At 41.2% G+C, this 17,400-nt stretch overlaps 1 protein-coding gene across 2 annotated transcripts in view; it reads right to left on the bottom strand.

The window, feature by feature from the left end:
* Window positions 1–17,400, bottom strand: part of citb (citron rho-interacting serine/threonine kinase b) — a 38,727-nt gene that overhangs the window by 17,643 nt on the left and 3,684 nt on the right. The window contains exons 2-25 of one of the 2 annotated variants that reach the window (XM_077601300.1): window positions 16,704–16,798; window positions 16,336–16,479; window positions 15,818–15,937; window positions 12,604–12,774; window positions 12,400–12,453; window positions 12,177–12,230; window positions 11,905–12,045; window positions 11,579–11,704; window positions 11,236–11,331; window positions 10,976–11,092; window positions 10,726–10,835; window positions 10,414–10,588; window positions 9,254–9,451; window positions 8,963–9,016; window positions 8,132–8,329; window positions 5,191–5,384; window positions 4,610–4,745; window positions 4,430–4,534; window positions 4,076–4,216; window positions 3,094–3,213; window positions 2,077–2,314; window positions 1,578–1,736; window positions 1,344–1,367; window positions 347–496 (exon numbers count right to left, since the gene is read on the bottom strand). In XM_077601300.1, coding sequence (XP_077457426.1) covers window positions 347–496; window positions 1,344–1,367; window positions 1,578–1,736; window positions 2,077–2,314; window positions 3,094–3,213; window positions 4,076–4,216; window positions 4,430–4,534; window positions 4,610–4,745; window positions 5,191–5,384; window positions 8,132–8,329; window positions 8,963–9,016; window positions 9,254–9,451; window positions 10,414–10,588; window positions 10,726–10,835; window positions 10,976–11,092; window positions 11,236–11,331; window positions 11,579–11,704; window positions 11,905–12,045; window positions 12,177–12,230; window positions 12,400–12,453; window positions 12,604–12,774; window positions 15,818–15,937; window positions 16,336–16,479; window positions 16,704–16,712 — 3,034 coding nt within the window. In that variant the 5' untranslated portion in view covers window positions 16,713–16,798. The remainder of the gene's footprint in view (window positions 1–346; window positions 497–1,343; window positions 1,368–1,577; window positions 1,737–2,076; window positions 2,315–3,093; window positions 3,214–4,075; window positions 4,217–4,429; window positions 4,535–4,609; window positions 4,746–5,190; window positions 5,385–8,131; window positions 8,330–8,962; window positions 9,017–9,253; window positions 9,452–10,413; window positions 10,589–10,725; window positions 10,836–10,975; window positions 11,093–11,235; window positions 11,332–11,578; window positions 11,705–11,904; window positions 12,046–12,176; window positions 12,231–12,399; window positions 12,454–12,603; window positions 12,775–15,817; window positions 15,938–16,335; window positions 16,480–16,703; window positions 16,799–17,400) is intronic. The other variant, XM_077601302.1, reaches the window with a different exon arrangement.

Genomic DNA, 17,400 nt, shown 5'->3' on the forward strand with positions numbered 1-17,400 from the left:
ACCATTTCAGAATGTTGTCGTTTTTTTGCATAACTATTAAAGGCCCTCAGAAATGACAGCAACTTCAACGAGATTCCTAAAACAAAAAATTGAATAACATATACATTGGGTCAATGTCAATATATCAAAATAAATGGTGATATACCATGTTTTGTTTCCCAATATGTTATCAATATACCAAGAATCAATACAGTGTTGTAAAAAGGTGTCAATATTTTTTTTAAAGGATGTGGTTACCAAAATCTGTTACTAGAACAGTGTCAACAGGAAATAACCTGAAATGGCCCAAAACGAACTCATCGACAATATCCGTTCATTTGCTGCCGGGAAGAATTTCGGCACTCACCGAGACAGGTGGCGGCTTGTCGACCAAAATGCACCGTATCCAAGCACACGGTACACTTGGCGGCGCGCATGTTGAGTCCCACGGTGAAGCGGTGCGCGGTGTGGTGGTGCCCCCTCTCCCTCTGACTGTCTTTCATGCGACGGCTATATTCTGAACACAACCAGAGCGAGGTCACTGTGAGGACAGGGGCCTTTGTTACGTCTCACTGTACCGTGTTTGCATGAAGTCGCTTTTTCAAAAGATGTTTTGGACATGGGGAGGTCAAGATCGAGGTGGAAAAAGGAAAAATTGACCCTTTGCTCGCCGGGTGTGTTTAAAAGGCATCATGCAGTCACTTAAAATTTCAAAGGTCGTTGTAGTGGCCTTTTCACTGCATACTTTTTTCCACTTTTTAAAAAATCTCGGGTTCTCGTATTTGCCAGAAAATTCCGCCAGCCACATCCTCATCGATGCAACTTCGACTTGCTTTTCTCACTGGCGTGACTGAATAATACCTTGAGATTGGGATTATTCATGAGATTCATGAGACCCTTTTGCGCATTGCAGCGTTTAGCAACCTGTTGGACCTGTGTTGAAGTGAAGAAGTAACTGGATTGGAAATGCGATGGGCAGATAAACAATGTGGAGTTCTGCAAATCAGACGGACTAAGCTTGAGCAACCAAGAGGAAAAAAGCTTCAGATTTCCAAAGCTGTGCACTGCAGAGCTAAAAATGTACATAACGGAAGTTAAATGTCATTTGAATGTTTTTTTTTTATTCAAGAATTCTATAGAAATTGTCTTTTTTTTCCCTAGATTTGGTCTCAGAAAAAGTCACTTTATTCGGAAATGACATGATCTAGAATTTGGCATGTGTGTGTGGGACCAAAAATGTCCTCCAATTCTTGAATGATGACCCCTGTGATATTTTGTTGACATGCACAACTTGGAAAAATCTGGCTGTTAGGGGAATGGGTGAGGGAGAAAACTGCAGGAATTGGGAATTTGGGGAAACTTACTTTCAAAAGTGACCCTCCTTCTCTCTGAAAGTTGTGTGAAAGAAAAAAGGGCAATAAGAGAGCATCCTTTGCTGTGTGATTCATGTGTTTTTGTTGTTGTTGTTGTTGGTTTGTTTTTCTGTATAGCGACAATGTTGTCCATGTTTCCACGCGTGCGGGCAGGTAAAGGGCCAAAGGGGCGTTATCGTACGTCATTGGCGTCTCGAGTGAAAACGTCAACGACACCTCACTCACCCTCGGGCGTGGCAACGTCCTTCCTGCGGCCCGAGTTGGACGGCGCCAGGCTGGGCGGGGCCTGCTGGTGATCGGGAGACTTCACCATGGCGGACATGATCATCTGCTGCCGTGCTATTGCTGGATTGGTGGAGCTGCTGTGGTCCTTGTATTGCAGCGCTAGGATGGAAATCAATTTGTGGTCAAAACCTCGCTTAAAATCTTGCCACTCAGTAAATTTTTTGGGTGTTGCCCTGCCTCGTTACTCACGTCAGGGGCGGAGCTTGTGTGGCCTCACCCCAATTCAGGCTCAGTTGCTATGGCAACAGATTGAGGCTCAAAACGAGTTGAATGTCCAATTTGTGATTTTTTTTTGTTTTTATCAAAAAGGTAGCCGTAAAACATAGTTTTGAAATGATCATATTTCCCTAATTATATTTATAAATGGTATTTGATTTATGCTTCGGTTATATACACTAACTCGGATAGTGGTGGAGCTGCAAATGTGAATTGGTCTCACCTTCCTCTCTGAGAGATCGCAGTTCTGCTCTCATTTTCTGAAGAGCGTCCTCCAGCTCAGAACAGCGAGATCGCTCTTGGTCCAGCGCCATCTTCATGTCGCTGTGCTGCAGGGGAACTGGCTGGATGGAGGATACGGGGGAGACCTGGCCTTGACTCTGACTCTGCCCCTGGGCCTGGGCCTGGGCCTGAGCAGCCATGGCAGCCAGCAGGTCCTCACGCCGGCGTCCAAAAAGACCCTGGAGGATAGACGGGTACGTGGGAAAAGGGTAAGGGAAAAAAATGAGGGCAGGGTAGAAGCGGAGGTTAGGGTCAAGCTTTTGATTGATAGAATAATTCATTAGGAGTGTGTTGAAAAGTTAGTAGGAGCTTTAATAACAATTTATGCATGAAGTGACTCATCCATTGCTGCCCCGGATTTCACCTTTAAAATCAAGTCATTAGCAATTTTTTTTCTAAGTGGTTTTCTTGAAGCCACAGGCAGATGTAAAATAAAAGATTTTTCAAACCACTTATTTAAAATGATTTTTTAAAATTCTTAATCCTTTAGGACTCTTATTTAACAAATGATCGCTACCAACCCTCCCAGTCAAAATGGAACTAAAATAAGAGCATACATAACCAGTCCTCCCAGTTGAAATGAATTGGATGTCTATCCTTGTCAATGGCTGGAAATGAGTTAAGAATGAATCATCTTGTTTTAAAAAAAAAAACGTTTTACATTAAAAAGGAAAAACTAGATATCCAATTCAATAGGTTTTATTTTAACTCATTTTATAGTGTTTTAAATATCTGAAATAAAATGGATATTACTGCAACTCTTCTATTTATGATTTAAAATGTTTTGTTTTCGATAAAATCAAAAAAGGAATATTTTAAAATCTTATTAAATTTGTATATTTCTAAATGATGGACTGTAGAATGTCCAGTGTGTTTCTCTTTTTGTCTTATTATCATAAAAAGGGCAGACTGTCTTGCAACATGCAAATTTATGGCATAGACATGATTGTCAGCTGACCTTTTTCTTCTTTGAACCACCATGGGCCTGAGCTTGGAGGAAGTCTATGAGCTTGGTCTGCTGGGTTATGGTGCCCTCCATTTTCACCTTCTCATGGGAGTATACAGCCTGTAGGTGGAGCTAAGTGAACATCACCACTGCCGTCAATTTCATCCTCAAATACCAAGCTTCTCACAGAGCAATATACACAGAGCTGTCGACATCTCCGGAATTTCAGGAGTTTGCTCCGGACACGCAACGCAAACTCCGGGAGTCCTGACAACCTCCCTAAAACTCCGGAAATCCCAAAAAATTGTCACCTCATTTTTTATAGGAGCAACCATTTTAAAAAAATGCCAAATTTCCAATTAAAATGCCTTGAAATTCCCACCATCACATGTTACACATTTGATTCAATTTAAATTGTTCTACTTTATTATTTATTTTTTTCACATCGATTTTGTGCAATCTCATTCTCTCCTGATAGAAACAAAAAACCACTGAAATGGCACGAGGGTACTCCTTAAATGGGGTCGACGGAGGTTGGCAGCTCTGAATATAATAAAAAGCTGACAGAGGGTGAAGACAAACACTGGATCATAGGTGGAAATATACAATAATAACAATCCATTAACCTATGCTGCAGAAACAGCTACTGTTGACGATCATGATTGAAAAAAAAAACAAAAAAAAACAGTGATGGGTGTTTAATAGCTAGCTACCATTCAGGTGAGTCACCTTGAATAAGATATAAAATAATAGGTGTGAGAAAAGATGAATTAATCTTGGGCTTCCAAAAGAATGACTCAATTGTTGCTCTGTATTGCAATAATATGGAAATGTTAATGAATCATTTTTATCTGTGAACCAAAAAAAAAAACGCTTGTTCAGGATCAAATAAAAATGATCTTCAGTGCACAAATTTTGGCTGTTTTTACGTCTACTCAGATGCAATTTATATTGTTTATACTGTACATAGTTTATAAGATGTTCATTTTAGCACCTGGATATTTTCCAGCTGATATTCCAGGTCCGTTCGTTCGGTTTTTAGCAGGTCACTCTGGTCCAGGGCATCTTGCAGGCCTTGGGTCAGGCGAAAAATATGGGCTTTCTGGGCGTCCATTTGCTGCTGAAGCTTTTCTTGCTATAAAGCAGAAAATGTCACATTATGAAATCCTTTTGTGTGTTTGACAACTACCACAAAGACACAAAAAGTGCGTGTTGTGTTGGTTCTGACGGTTGGCATGCGGAAAAATCCAAGGCCACGCTGTAGGCAGTCAAAATATGTTCCGCTGATTTCTTACGCGTGTCATGAGAGAAATCTGTGATGAGAATGTGTGAAAAATATTGAATAAACCTCCTCCAACAGCCGCTGCTTCAGATCTCGCTCACTCTCCAGCTTTTGCTGCAAACTACGCGCGTTCATCTCCAACATGGCGTGCTTTTTCTCCAAATCGTTCAACTAAAAGGAAAGGAAACAAGAGGCGGTTGTTTCAACCCGAGTTGAGCGCTCGTCGTTCCGTGAGGAAAGACTCACGGTGTCCGCCAGGCTCTCGGCTTTGAGTCTCTGGTCTTTGAGAATCTGCTGCAGGGCCAACATCTCGGCTTTGTGCTCCTTCACGGCCAGTTCTACGGCCTGACGAGACTCAGAGCCGCGCTGCTCGGCGCGGAGCCTGAAGGGCGCAAAAATACCGCAAGGTACGCTCGTTAGAATAAAAAACGCCATCGATAAATGCTCCATGTTAAAAAACACATCACAGTGAGCTCTATTTGGTCTTTCTAAAATGGTGTTTTGATTTCTACATCAGATTCTCCTGGCCTTGACGGTCTCTGTTTTTCGGCATAAACTGATCCAGAACACGAAGAGACGAGCCCTTGAGCGAATCAGCCTTTTGCATTCAGCGAGTGTAGGTGGAGGCAGGCACCCATATTAATAACAAACAATAGCTACCGATAGAGAGAAGGCCACTTATTATTCTTCTCAAATAAACAGCAGGTTTTGGGATTAGATTAGATTAGAGCCAGGCCCACTGAACATGCTGTCAAAACAATATTTTTAAATAATGGTTGCAGTGCACAAGTATAGATGTGCTTTAGGGGGAAAAAATAGGCATTAACCGGTTCTGTTTTTCAGTTTCCAGCATCCGTTGGACCTCTCTGGTCCTCCTCTCCGCCTGGCTCTTCTCCTCGTCAAGTGTTGCCCTCCAGGCGTCCCACTGCCGCTCCTTCTCCACAAGCTCATCATTTAACGTCTCGAGTTCCATAACTTGCTCTTCCAACATGGTGCACGTGGTCTTTAGTGTCTCCAGATTCTGATCAAAACACACATTTCAGTAGATTTAGAGAATAGTATCAAATTTGTAGAATAGGGTTACAAATGGGGAACAGCATGGAGTGGAATCAGCATTCAAAACTGCTAATTAGTGCATGCTGGCATAAATGTTTTTCTAAGGGAATTCAAGCTGTGTATCACAACTAATTGGTCACATTTTCAGAAAGGAGGGGGAATAGTTGCTATCAATAAGGCTACAGACGAACGAGGCAGTTGCCCAAAAAGGGTACTCGGTCGTTTGGTCGCCGGTCTTTTGGTCGCCCGGAAGGTAATTGATAATTACCATTTAAATCGTTGCTCAAATTCCCTAAATACAAACTGCAAATTATTATTTAGTCATACTTAATGCCCTATTAATTATTAGGCTAAAGAAAAGCTCCAAATTTCCTGGACTTTTATTGTGTTTTGTTGGAGAACTTGTTAAGACCCTGACTGACGTAGCTTCTTAAAGGGACAACGCATGTACATACAAACTCTTATACACTCACGTCGGCTCAGTGAAACTGCTCATGGCCATTGTTGGCTTTTATTGATGCGTAGATCGTGTTGTTTTACCTTGTTTGGTCGCCGGTCTTTTGGTCGCCGGTCTTTTGGTCGCCCATTGTTTGGGTCCGGGCGACCAAAAGACCGGCGACCAAACGACCGCACAGGCCCAAAAAGGGGTGCTTATGTTAAATCAAATAAAATTAAGTCAGGTTAGCTGAATTTAGGTTTAGGATGGATGTATAGATGGTGTTCCACTGTTGTTGACAGCACCAAATTGTTGCCGGGAATATTACCATTTGGGATACAGTTGTTCCTTGTTAACTCAATGGCTGCCGTTGACGGCACCCCTGCTAAATGCCCAATTTTGACAGAGAGAAATTGCATCACCGGGCCTACGCAAAGAGCCATTTTCAAGTGTTGGGAGATAAATATAGCCGGTCCCGGTCTTGCAGCCTCACCGAAGCTCTGAAGTCCAACGCTTCCGCAGCTGACACGACCTGGGAGTGATGCGATGACACATTCCTCCCTCCCACACACCACCCCATCCCTCGTCTATTCCTTCCATTGCCGGTTACACAACCGGCAGGACCGAGCGCGCGAGTGGACGCCCACGCGCGTCCTCCCACCGGAGAGGCACGCGCAGCGCGCGGCCTCCTCGCCGCTCGGCTCCGAGCAGATTACAACATGTTCAAATCGAGAACTCTGCCCATTTCTACTTTGCGCTGTCAGAGCTGGGAGTGATGTCTTGGTCTTCTGTCACAGGTTGTGGAGTTATCACATAATGTATGTTAGTGAAATCTCGCCGTCTGACTGGCTACGAGTGGGAGGTGGAAAGGGAAAGCAGACGGCACGGAAAAGAAGAAAGAAAAAAAACATTGGTGGCTGATATAAATACACGGGAACGTTATAGGGCAATTCGGTGGAGATGATTCAAAACAGGCTTCAATTTTGCTTGACCAATTATCCTAACATTCGTGTCATTCCATAATTGGAGGCCGTTGTACACCCACACTTCAGATTATTCAAGTCAGAGTCAATTTGTCTTTCAACCAATTTTAAAAATATCTGGTTGAGTATATATTTTAAAAGACCAAATGAATTTGTTGAACTCCCTAAAATGCCAATTCCTCTTCCTAAGAGCCAAATGACATTACATAAAACAAACAAAAGTTCAGATATTATTTGTTGAGACCAAATCTGTCAGTTTCCAAAAGAATGGCTTAAGCAAATTTGCCATTGCCTTCTTTTTTCCTCCATACATGTACAAAAGAGCCCAGATTGAATGTCACACTCAAACTGATAAAACCCTGTTGCACAAGTCATTAGAATAGGGCCATTTTTTTATTTTTCTTAACTATTTATATAAGCCACTCATGAGGAAAAGTTCAGACTATAGATTTGCAAAAGTGTTACCGACAATCCTCTATTCATCTTCCCATGTCTTTAAACTTATTCTCCAGTTTTAGTTACTTATTTTTAAGTTTGTGTTCCCTTGTGTTTTAACTATTTTAACATTTTTTTAAACACTGAAGTTACTTACTTTTGCGTTGTTTTCCATGTATTTTAACTAATTTTCCTGTTTTAAGTAACACACGTCTCCCTCGTGGATCTTGTAAATGTGCTATACAAATTAAGTTATTTATATGTATTTATATATTTACAAATTTATTTATATATGTATTTATATATTTACAAATTTATTTATATATTTACAAATTTATTCATATGTATTTATATATTTACAAATTTATTTATATATGTATTTATATATTTTACAAATTTATTTATGTATTTTACAAATTTATTTATATATTTTACAATTTTTTTATATATGTCTTTATATATTTTACTAATTCGTTTATATAATTATTCATGTATATAAATGCATTAATTTATTAATATTTATTTATTTATTAACTTATTTATTACCTATTTATTTATGTGTAAAATGTCTTTTGCTATGTCTGTATTCTCACCCTCTTGCTACTGTGACAATGAAATTTCCAGAATATGGGATGAATAAAGTGATCTAATCTATATGTAAGCAGAAAATCACAAAATAATGATATTTTTTTGAGAATTTTCAAAGCAAAATGTCCTTCAGCTCTGCGTATTTGTTTACGGGGTGCATTGCCCCCCCCCCCCCCCCCCCCCCAAAAAAATGTAAAATCATTGCATTCCAAAACGGTGGCAACCATCCCACACCCGCAACCGGTCAACACAGGACAGCTACTAGCCTACCTGTTTTTGATTGTTAAGGTGCATCTCCCTGTCAGCCACCTCTCGCCGCAGCTGGTCCACATCCTGACTGAGCTGCAGCCGGTCCTCCCTCTCGTCGGAAGCTTCATCCAGCTGCTTGGACAGGTAGAAGTTCTGCCGGTTAAGCTCGGCGTTCTCCTGGGTCAGCGAGGTCAGCTGCTCTTCCAGGTCCGTGATTACCTGCGCCGAGTAAAAAGTCCCAAAGTCAATCCTTTCATTCCACATTAATCATCCACGCTCACGACGCTTGCTCTCCACGCAGTTTGAGTCTGATGAGGTGGTGTGCTAACTGGGCCCCCCGCTGTCACATCGGCGGGGAGCTTGTACCGTGCATATCGTCAAGGGTGGGGGAGAAGCGGATCTTTTATGTGCATAAATGCGTTTTGATTCAGAACGTCTTTTCCCCCCGAGGCGGGAGAATGGCGGCAGTATCTGATTACTTGAGTGCGGGTTCAGAAGTCAACAGTGGGTTGGATTCTGCCTGCACATGTCTGTCTTTCAAAATTTCTTGAAAATTACATAGTGTACAAAATGAGATGCGAAAGCACCGAGAATAAATATTGGAGAAGTGCACTTTTAGGCCATTGTTTCTGGAAACTCATTTACATTGAGATTAAAGACAAGTTACCTAAATTTTGGTGTGCAATGTTAGACTAGAATTACTACTTCAACACTTTCGTTGCATAATAATGACACTAGGGAATTTGTGTGTACAGAGGATACAAAAAAGACTAACCTTGTTTTCTAGCATACAGCTAGTATACATCTGTGAAAAATATATATATAAAATTAAAATATTTTAATGCTGCTTACCGCACAGCTGTCTCTCAAAGCATCGTATTTCCTTTGTATCTCATCTCGGTGTGCCTGAAAAGTTTGACAAAAAGACAATCACAATCTCATATCGGTGTAATATGACGTCAAACAATATTTAAGGCTTTATTTTCGTGACAGGCCAAGATGGTCGTCGGCAACGCCAAAGTGCTGAATTCTCACAGTACAGTAATGGTCATTTTGGCGCCGGCATGCAAACTATGATGCGCCGCCTCCGAAAATAGAGCCATTTTTCCTAGCAAATCTCCTTTTTTTCTGTTGGCTTCTCACTCTGAGCACAGTAATCTCCTCTTCAGCCTCAGCAGTTGTCTCTTCTAGCTCAGTTTTGGCATGCTGCAGCTGGTTTTCCACGGCCCGGCGCGCCGCCTGCAGGTTGTTGATCTGGGCTTCGCGTTCCTGCAACGACAGCGTTACCTCTGTCACCTGTCGCTTGATTTCCAGCTTCTGTTCCTCGTGCTCCAGTCCAATCTAAGAAGACAGAATTCACATTCGGGAGCATAAAACACTTTTCAAATGGTATGAGCTACATTATCATTTAAAAGAATATTACAGTAATACCTCGTTTATCGTGGTTAATAGGTTCCAAGACCTGCTGCGACAGGTGAATAACCACAATGTAGGAACAGTAGTTTTATGGTTTCTATTAAGTATTATTTGGTCTTTTGAAACCCTTTTTACTGTATTTTCTCGCATTGACCGCCTCCGCGTATAAGCCATACCCTTAATATTCCCTTAAAATGGTTGAATTTTACGATTTGTCCCGTATAAGCCCCCTGATTCGCAATTTTCACCTCCATATTTATGGTTTTAATAGGGAGTACAAATGTGTTACTTTGAATCTGGATAAAAATCAGTATTCCTGAGCTACTGTATGAATCGAGGGTGTAGCCTGGACGTGGACAAATTAAAAAAGGAAGTCTAGTGAGCTGTACAACCGGGAAGTGTGTCAGTAACGGTCTAGTTTGTCATCCCTAGGTAAGATGGCGGCGTCCTAAGCGAGCAAAGACAGGCACAAGTAAGTTTTTTCACGTTTTATGCAAGCTACGTTTTTTTTCTTGAATTTCATTCATAGACGTCAAAATAAATTTTGTTCGGCGTTTTATCAGTTTCTTTTCTCTACTTTGAAATACATGACCATATCGGCCGCATTGTCTTGCATTATAGAGTTTTGTCTTTGTCACCTTGCAGTTTCGTGCATGTCAAGTCTAATTTGTGCGCATATAAGCCGTACCCTTGATTCAGTCATGATTCTTTTTGTGTTACACATACGGCTTATATGCGAGAAAATACGGAAATTGCCTATTTCCCCATGATTATATTATTGTTCCTACACTATAACCTTTTCATAGATACTAATGAGGGGATCCAAGGTGAATCCACGATGTGGCGAGGTATTACTGTAAACATCAACCAATCTGTAACATCCAAACCTCTCTGAGCCTGGTTTCCAACTCTAAGACTCGACTCTTGTGGGTGTGCTCCTGATGACTTGTTTTCTCCAGATGTTCTTCAAGTTTGGCATTTTGGGCTTCCAACTTCCCAGCCTGAGACTCCAAGTAGAATTTCTGCTGGCGAAGCTCCGAGATCATCTCTTCCTGGGCTTTCCTGCCGTTAGCGTGTTGACATGTGGAAAAGGCTCAGTAAAAGTTGAGTTTTCTATAGATTTGATTTCACACACAAAGAAATGACCACCAGAGCATCATATAAAAAAGTATATTTGAAGTATAGTGATGACTACCTACATATTTTTCTGAGTGTAGATGCTGCTATTAGCCGCTAATTTGTTAGCCTCAGACAACTCGGCAATTCTTTGCTCCAGACTGTTCATCTTGGATTCCATTGCATTTATAGTCTAGATGAAAATGATAAGTAGTAGAACAATTTTGACAAATAATAGCAAAGCCATATATTCTAAAGAGGAAATCTGTGTCAGTGTGATACATGTGAAAATATGCCCGGAATAGTGCCACTTCCAAAGTAGTCAGGCCTTACCGCCTTCTGGTCACTGATGATGCTGCATTTCTCCTGCACCTCCTCCTCAAATTTGCTTTGACTGGACTCCAACATTTCTTTATCGGCCATGTCCGCCTTCATCTGCGATTCCAGCACCTGCCACGCAACCCACAAAAGAAGGATATCATTTAACGGCATAATAGAGAGAGAGGCGTAAACCTACAGCTCGACTCCAACACAATCGCTGGATTTTTGTTAAACATTGCACTCGTGAGTGAGCAAATAAGGTCTCATTTAACCTTAATTTTATCTTCATACAGCTTCTCTTTCTGCCTCAGATGCGTTTCCATTCGTTGCGCTGTTGCTTGGGAATCTCGCAGGTTTTCTTCAAGCTCCTACAAAGGAAGCAGATCACCTCGTCGGAAAACACGGTCAGAGGCTAACTCATTTTGTACTGTCAAGAGATAGGGAGACCCAATGAGCATTTTATCCATCCCCGAGATTTTCAATTAACCTCACAGTCACAGGGCATACATAGACAAGCAATTGTTCCTTCTTTTTGAGAGGATGAGGAATTCAATGTAAGCCTTCACCTTTCTTGAAGAAATTTTCAGATTATTTTAGATATAAAAGGAAGTTTACCAAAATTTTATCTGCCATCTGCTGAATCTGCTGGCCTTTGCTCTGAATGTCGTCCTTCATTTTGGTTTCCCGCCGCTCAACAATCTCGAGTCTTTTCACTTGGTTCTCGAGTGTCTTTCTACCATCCTGTACATACATATCCACACATATGCAAACACAGTTGGTTAATCTCATATTGACAGTTTGGACAGTTTTGCCCATTTGGATGCATTGTTTATTTGTACGTAAGACAATTGACCTTTGTGGTTAGAAAAACACAAGATTGTTATGGTAGCATAATACATTTTTCTGCAGAGTGGTGCAACGCGATATCAAACTTTACGCACCTCGGTCTCACGGAGTCGTCTTCGCAGACTGTCACTGGAGTCTTCTTTGTTCTGGAGCCTTTCTAGTTCTCGCTCCATACGCTCTTTGGCCATCTTCATGCAATGAAGATGGTCTGTAGCTTCCGAACTGGATTTTAATGCCTGCGAATTGAGATCATATGACATTTAACTCATTATTTATATGGAGGTCCTCCACTTCAGACAATTTAAACACATTTCTATGATGACTTTCAATCACAAAAGGTCAAAAGTTCATTTCTAAACGAGGAAACCTTGGCAAGCTTGTCTTGAAGATCATGGAGCTTCATCTGCTGCTCTGAATTGGTCTAGAAGACAAAAATCACAGTTTGCAGGCTGTAACTTTCACCTGAATTCATTCATTTATTTTCCCTTCTGCTTATCATCACAAGGGTCGTGGGGGCGCTGGAGTCCGTCCCAGCCAACAGGCCTGAATTAGTTCAAAAATAGTCAAGGAAATAGACTCTGAAGTAATACCTTTTCCAGCTTGGAGATGTTCTCATCTGCTTCAGCTTTTCCTTGCTCTTTGGCCTATTTAAAATAAAAAATAAAAAGTCAAGTGAGTGTGAGTAATTGGGTTTCCTCTCAAAGAACAACTACCGCTGAGAAAAAAAAAAATGAAAGTCGGAATAGCGTTCTTAGCCCGACGAAATGAGAGGCCCAAAATTGAAAGTGTGACACCTTTTGCAATCGATGCTGATTGTCGCTAGCCTTCCTCTTCAGTTCCTCGCTAGCCTGCCGAGACTCCTTCAACTCGGCCTCGTACAGGTCGCTACGGCGACGGGCGGCTGACAGGTCCTCCTCCAGTTGGCGAATTGAAACTCGCATCTCTTCCAGCTGGGCATGATATTCCTAAATAGAACCCAAGACCAAAATAAGTGCTGGAAAGAGTAGTAAATAACCCCAAAAAGAGGGGCGGATGTCAAATTATAAGATGACGCTACACAGCAGAGCAACCCCAATCGTGTGCGGTCAATTGGTCGCCGGTCTTTTGGTCACGGTCTTTTGGTCGCCCGGACTGCGACAACGGGCGACCAAAAGACCGGTGACGAAAAGACCGGCGACCAAAAGACTGGCGACAAAACAAGGCAAAACACCACGGTCTACGCATCAATAAAAGCCAACAATGTCCATGAGCAGTTTCACTGAGCCGACGTGTGAGTGTATAAGAGTTTGTATGTACATGCGTTGTCCCTTTAAGAAGCTACGTCAGTCAGGGTCTTAACAAGTTCTCCAACAAAAAACAATAAAAGTCGTGAAATTTGGAGCTTTTCTTTAGCCTAATAATTAATAGGGCATTAAGTATGACTAAATAGTAATTTGCAGTTTTTATTTAGGGAATTTGAGCAACGATTTAAATGGTAATTATCAATAACCTTCCGGGCGACCAAAAGACCGGCGACCAATCGACCATGTACCAACCACAATTTAGCAGTCCAGTCAGATTGCATAGGAAATCTCACAAATGACCATCGTTAACGAGTATAATTTGACGAAATGGAATGGGAAAAGGGGTTACTGTTTGTCTAAATGTACGACCTAAATCCGTCTGGAAAAACATTCTTGTTAGAAGCTGCTGCATCATTCAGTAAGCAGATTCATCCATAAGTGATGCTGCTAACGGCGCTCCAACTGGATGGATATGATGGAAAATTGAAGAAAAAAAAAAGAAATTCAGACAGTAGATGTCTTTCAACTCAAAGATGCTTCTGTCAGACACTTTAGTAGCGAGGAATGTCGTATTAATTACGAAGCGCCGTAGTCACAGCATTGGCGTGTCTGTCAAAAAGTGGTCACGCATCACAGGCTTGATCTCATTACACAGCCTCCTTCTTATCAGATGATATAGCGCTAATAAAAAGTAGCATCTCCTAACTTTGAGGCTTCATGGAAATAGAAGAGAGGAAATGTATTCTTTCTAGTTTCATTAAGTTGTTAACCTTTAAAGGTCGCATCGGCAGCCATTTTTACTATCCGATACGCGACAACATTATGCCGTTTTAATTTTTTGGGGCTACTTGTGGTAGCGTTTAATTACTGTTGGCATCTTAATTAATACTAAGCATGCGACCGGGTACAAATGTGAAGAGGATGAGACCAATACGTAGCTGGCATGTTACAGATATTGACGGGCTTGGAAAAGGCTGCTATTTTTTGCCACTGAATCAGTCCTCACTGTTTACTACTTGTCGATCCCACACTGCACGGATTGTGCATGAAAATGCCCAACTCTGCAGTCAAATGACGTGCGTGGGAGACAGATGCTTCTCAAGATGAAATGCTGGATTTAGCTGGCAGAAATACCCGTCAAAGAGCCACCAGTGGATACACGGAAAGGAGCAAGGTACCGCTTGAACTAAGGCAAATAACAGACTCGTTCATTTAAAAAGACACAAACTCCGAAAACACATTTACATTTAAATTTGGCCTATTCTTAATGTATTTTCCGGGTTTTGTAACCTGACATTAATTGTTTTATACCGCTCTTGCGATGTTAATTTGTCAAGACGAGTGAAAATTGAAAAATTTTGTTATACAACAGTGGCAATATCAACCAGAACGCCATGTTTCAATCTTTTTGTGGTGCATACAACAGATTAAAATTGCAATTAGTTTCACCATGGACTCATTCTGACAAGACTCCAAGTAAAGGTGTCACCCGCCAACTAAAAGGAATATGAATGCTGCAAATAGTGACAGCAGTTCATCATCTCTTGCTATCTTCACATCACAAAGCACTACTTTTCCAATCTAATCAGAGAACAAAATGCTCTCTTTGCTGATTTCTGGACAAAAAGCGGACGAAAATTATCTTCCAGAAACAGTATGAACTCTCTAAGCATCTAATCACGACCAGCCTGCCCACTGCATCAGAGCTCTTTTCGCTCATAGGTATAGGGCTCTCTCTCTCTCGTCACCATAGCAACCCTTGCACAATGTATTCACTGCTTGGTAACCGGCGCCAGAGTTGATAAAAAATAAAAGGTTTTCTTTTTTCTCTAAAACTGTTGACTCTTAATAAAAAAATAAAGGCGTGGGGATGTTCCTATCTTGTTATTGTGACAATGTGACAACTACACCAGCAGAGAAACATCAACTTACAAGTGTGAACTCAATAATCAAATGGAATCCACATTGGAAAACACATGATATTTTTTGGAGAAACCAAGTTTAAATAGTTTATGTTTTGGGTGGTAGAGGAGCAGTTGGGGGGGAAAAAAGTTGATATAAGTTTAGATTCTATTTCACCTTACAAAAATGGGGGGGGGAAATCATTCAAGTCATTGATTTGACCTAATAGGAGGAAATGTAAAGCTTGAATATCTCATCTCATTTTCTGAACTGCTTTATCCTCATTAGGCTCGCGCGGGGTGCTGGAGCCAATCCCAGCTGACTTTGGGCCAGAGGCAGGGGACACCCTGAATCGGTGGCTAGCCAATCGCAGGGCACAAGGAAACGGACAACCACGCACACTCACATCCATGCCTAGGGGCAATTTAGAGTGTCCAATCAGCCTACCATGCATGTTTATGGCATGTGGGAGGAAACCAGAGTACCCGGAAGAAACCCACACAGGCCCGGGGAGAAGATGCAAACTCTACACAGGTGGACGTGACCTGGATTTGAACCCAGGACCCCAGAGCTGTGAGGCCAACGCGCTAACCAATCGCTTCACTGGATTTTTATTCCATAGCTTTCTAATGATAGCAAATGTAAGAGGGTGGGGTTTTGTTGCCTTGGATTGAATCATCAAAGCAAATATTTTCCCTCAGTGCAAACTGGTAATCAGACAAATATGGGCCGGGTAGCTTTGTAATTATATAAAAAAAAAAAAAAAAATCTCCTAATTACTTCTTAACCGTACTAACATGAATACCCTTGGAAATAATCTGACCTGTTCTTTAATTTCCTGTAGCTTGTTACTCTGCTCACGGATGTCGTGGAGGAGCTGCAAGGCTTTGTCATCTTCCTGCGTTACTTCTGTACGAGCTTGTTCCAAACTCCGCTTCAAACTCTGAAAGCCAGATAAAACAGCATCGCCATAAAGACAAACAATAGCCGCATATTGTACATTATTCAGCAGGGGTGTCAAACTCGGTTTGCTTCGCGGGCCACAGTCAAGCCAACTCCATCTCAATTTTTTTTCACTTTAATTTTGCCCAGAAAAGTTAACCCACTGGCCTTCATTGACGGTGTTTGACGTCCAATCCATTTTGACTGGGAGGGTCAATGACAGCTAATGAGTTCATTTTGCGTCACTCTCTTGTCATTTGAGGGTACTTTCGGGTCAATTCCTGTAAATTTTGGATCATTTTCTCTTGAGTTTGGCGGAATTTCCAAGACGCTTCCTTTCATTAGTCGCGTTATGCTGATTTTGGGGCTTTTCTGTGTTCTATTGACTTTTGTACATACACTGCATTCTGTAACGTAGGTTGCCAGGTCCTGTTCAAGGATGGTCCTCTGAGTCTCTGATGCCTTCAACTCAATGTCCTTCTGCTGCAATACCGACTCCAGGTCCGACATCTTCCTTTGTACGAGTAAGATTTCCTGCTCTACCTGGAAATTAAAAAGAAAATCTCAATGGCATAACTATTTTACAGCATTAAATGATTTTAGGCTCTCTATGACGACATTACAGAGACGAAAAAATGCTTCCAATTCAGTCAGATCAACACGATAATGTTTATTTATTGGGCAAACTACCGTGTTAAACCCCCCCAGGTTATAAATGATAGATGTTTTTCACATTTTTCTAATATAGCAAGGGAATAATACTGCACCTGTGACATGTGTCCAGCAATTGCAAGAGGCGGAGATTGAGATGCGCCCAAGGCGAGTTGTTATTACAAAGGAATTGATGGTTGTTGCTTCTGTTCTGATGGAGAGAAAGAGATCCGTTTTACTCATCAAGCAGAAACATATCCGCTAAACGAGACAGTTAACCTTTGCCCTGGACGAGAGGCTTGTGTAAATGTTTTTAAATTTTAAAATGAATTTATCTTTTTCTACCCAATTTTAGCTGGCTTGCTTTTGGCTTTGTTTTTCTACAAATCAGATTTCAGACAATAATGGGGGGAAAATGATTGAACACATAAGAAGACTTTTCAGCTTTGCATCACAGTGGTAACAAAGAACTTAGTTTTCTGTTTTTAGAATTCCAAGTCAGTCGATATTTGCATGTATCCGCAATCGTGGTTAAGCGTCTGCAGTGCGCACGTGACCAAAGTCTAGATTTACATATGTGGATGAAACATAGTAAACACAACAGCAATCTGGGATATAAAAAATATAAAAAAATGGATATTTTGCTAAATGGTTATTCTTCTATTTGACTGTTTTAACATTACATATTCCAATGTGGCCATTCAAGGCATTGTACACATTGTAACAAATAAAGTCATGTCTTTAAGTCAATTTCTTTAAAACAAAGCTAGTGTTCCAACTATAAAAAAGAGAATGGACTCAATAATGAGAAGA

This window comes from Stigmatopora argus, chromosome 5, assembly GCF_051989625.1.
Source record: "Stigmatopora argus isolate UIUO_Sarg chromosome 5, RoL_Sarg_1.0, whole genome shotgun sequence".
NCBI classification, from domain to species: Eukaryota; Metazoa; Chordata; class Actinopteri; order Syngnathiformes; family Syngnathidae; genus Stigmatopora; species Stigmatopora argus.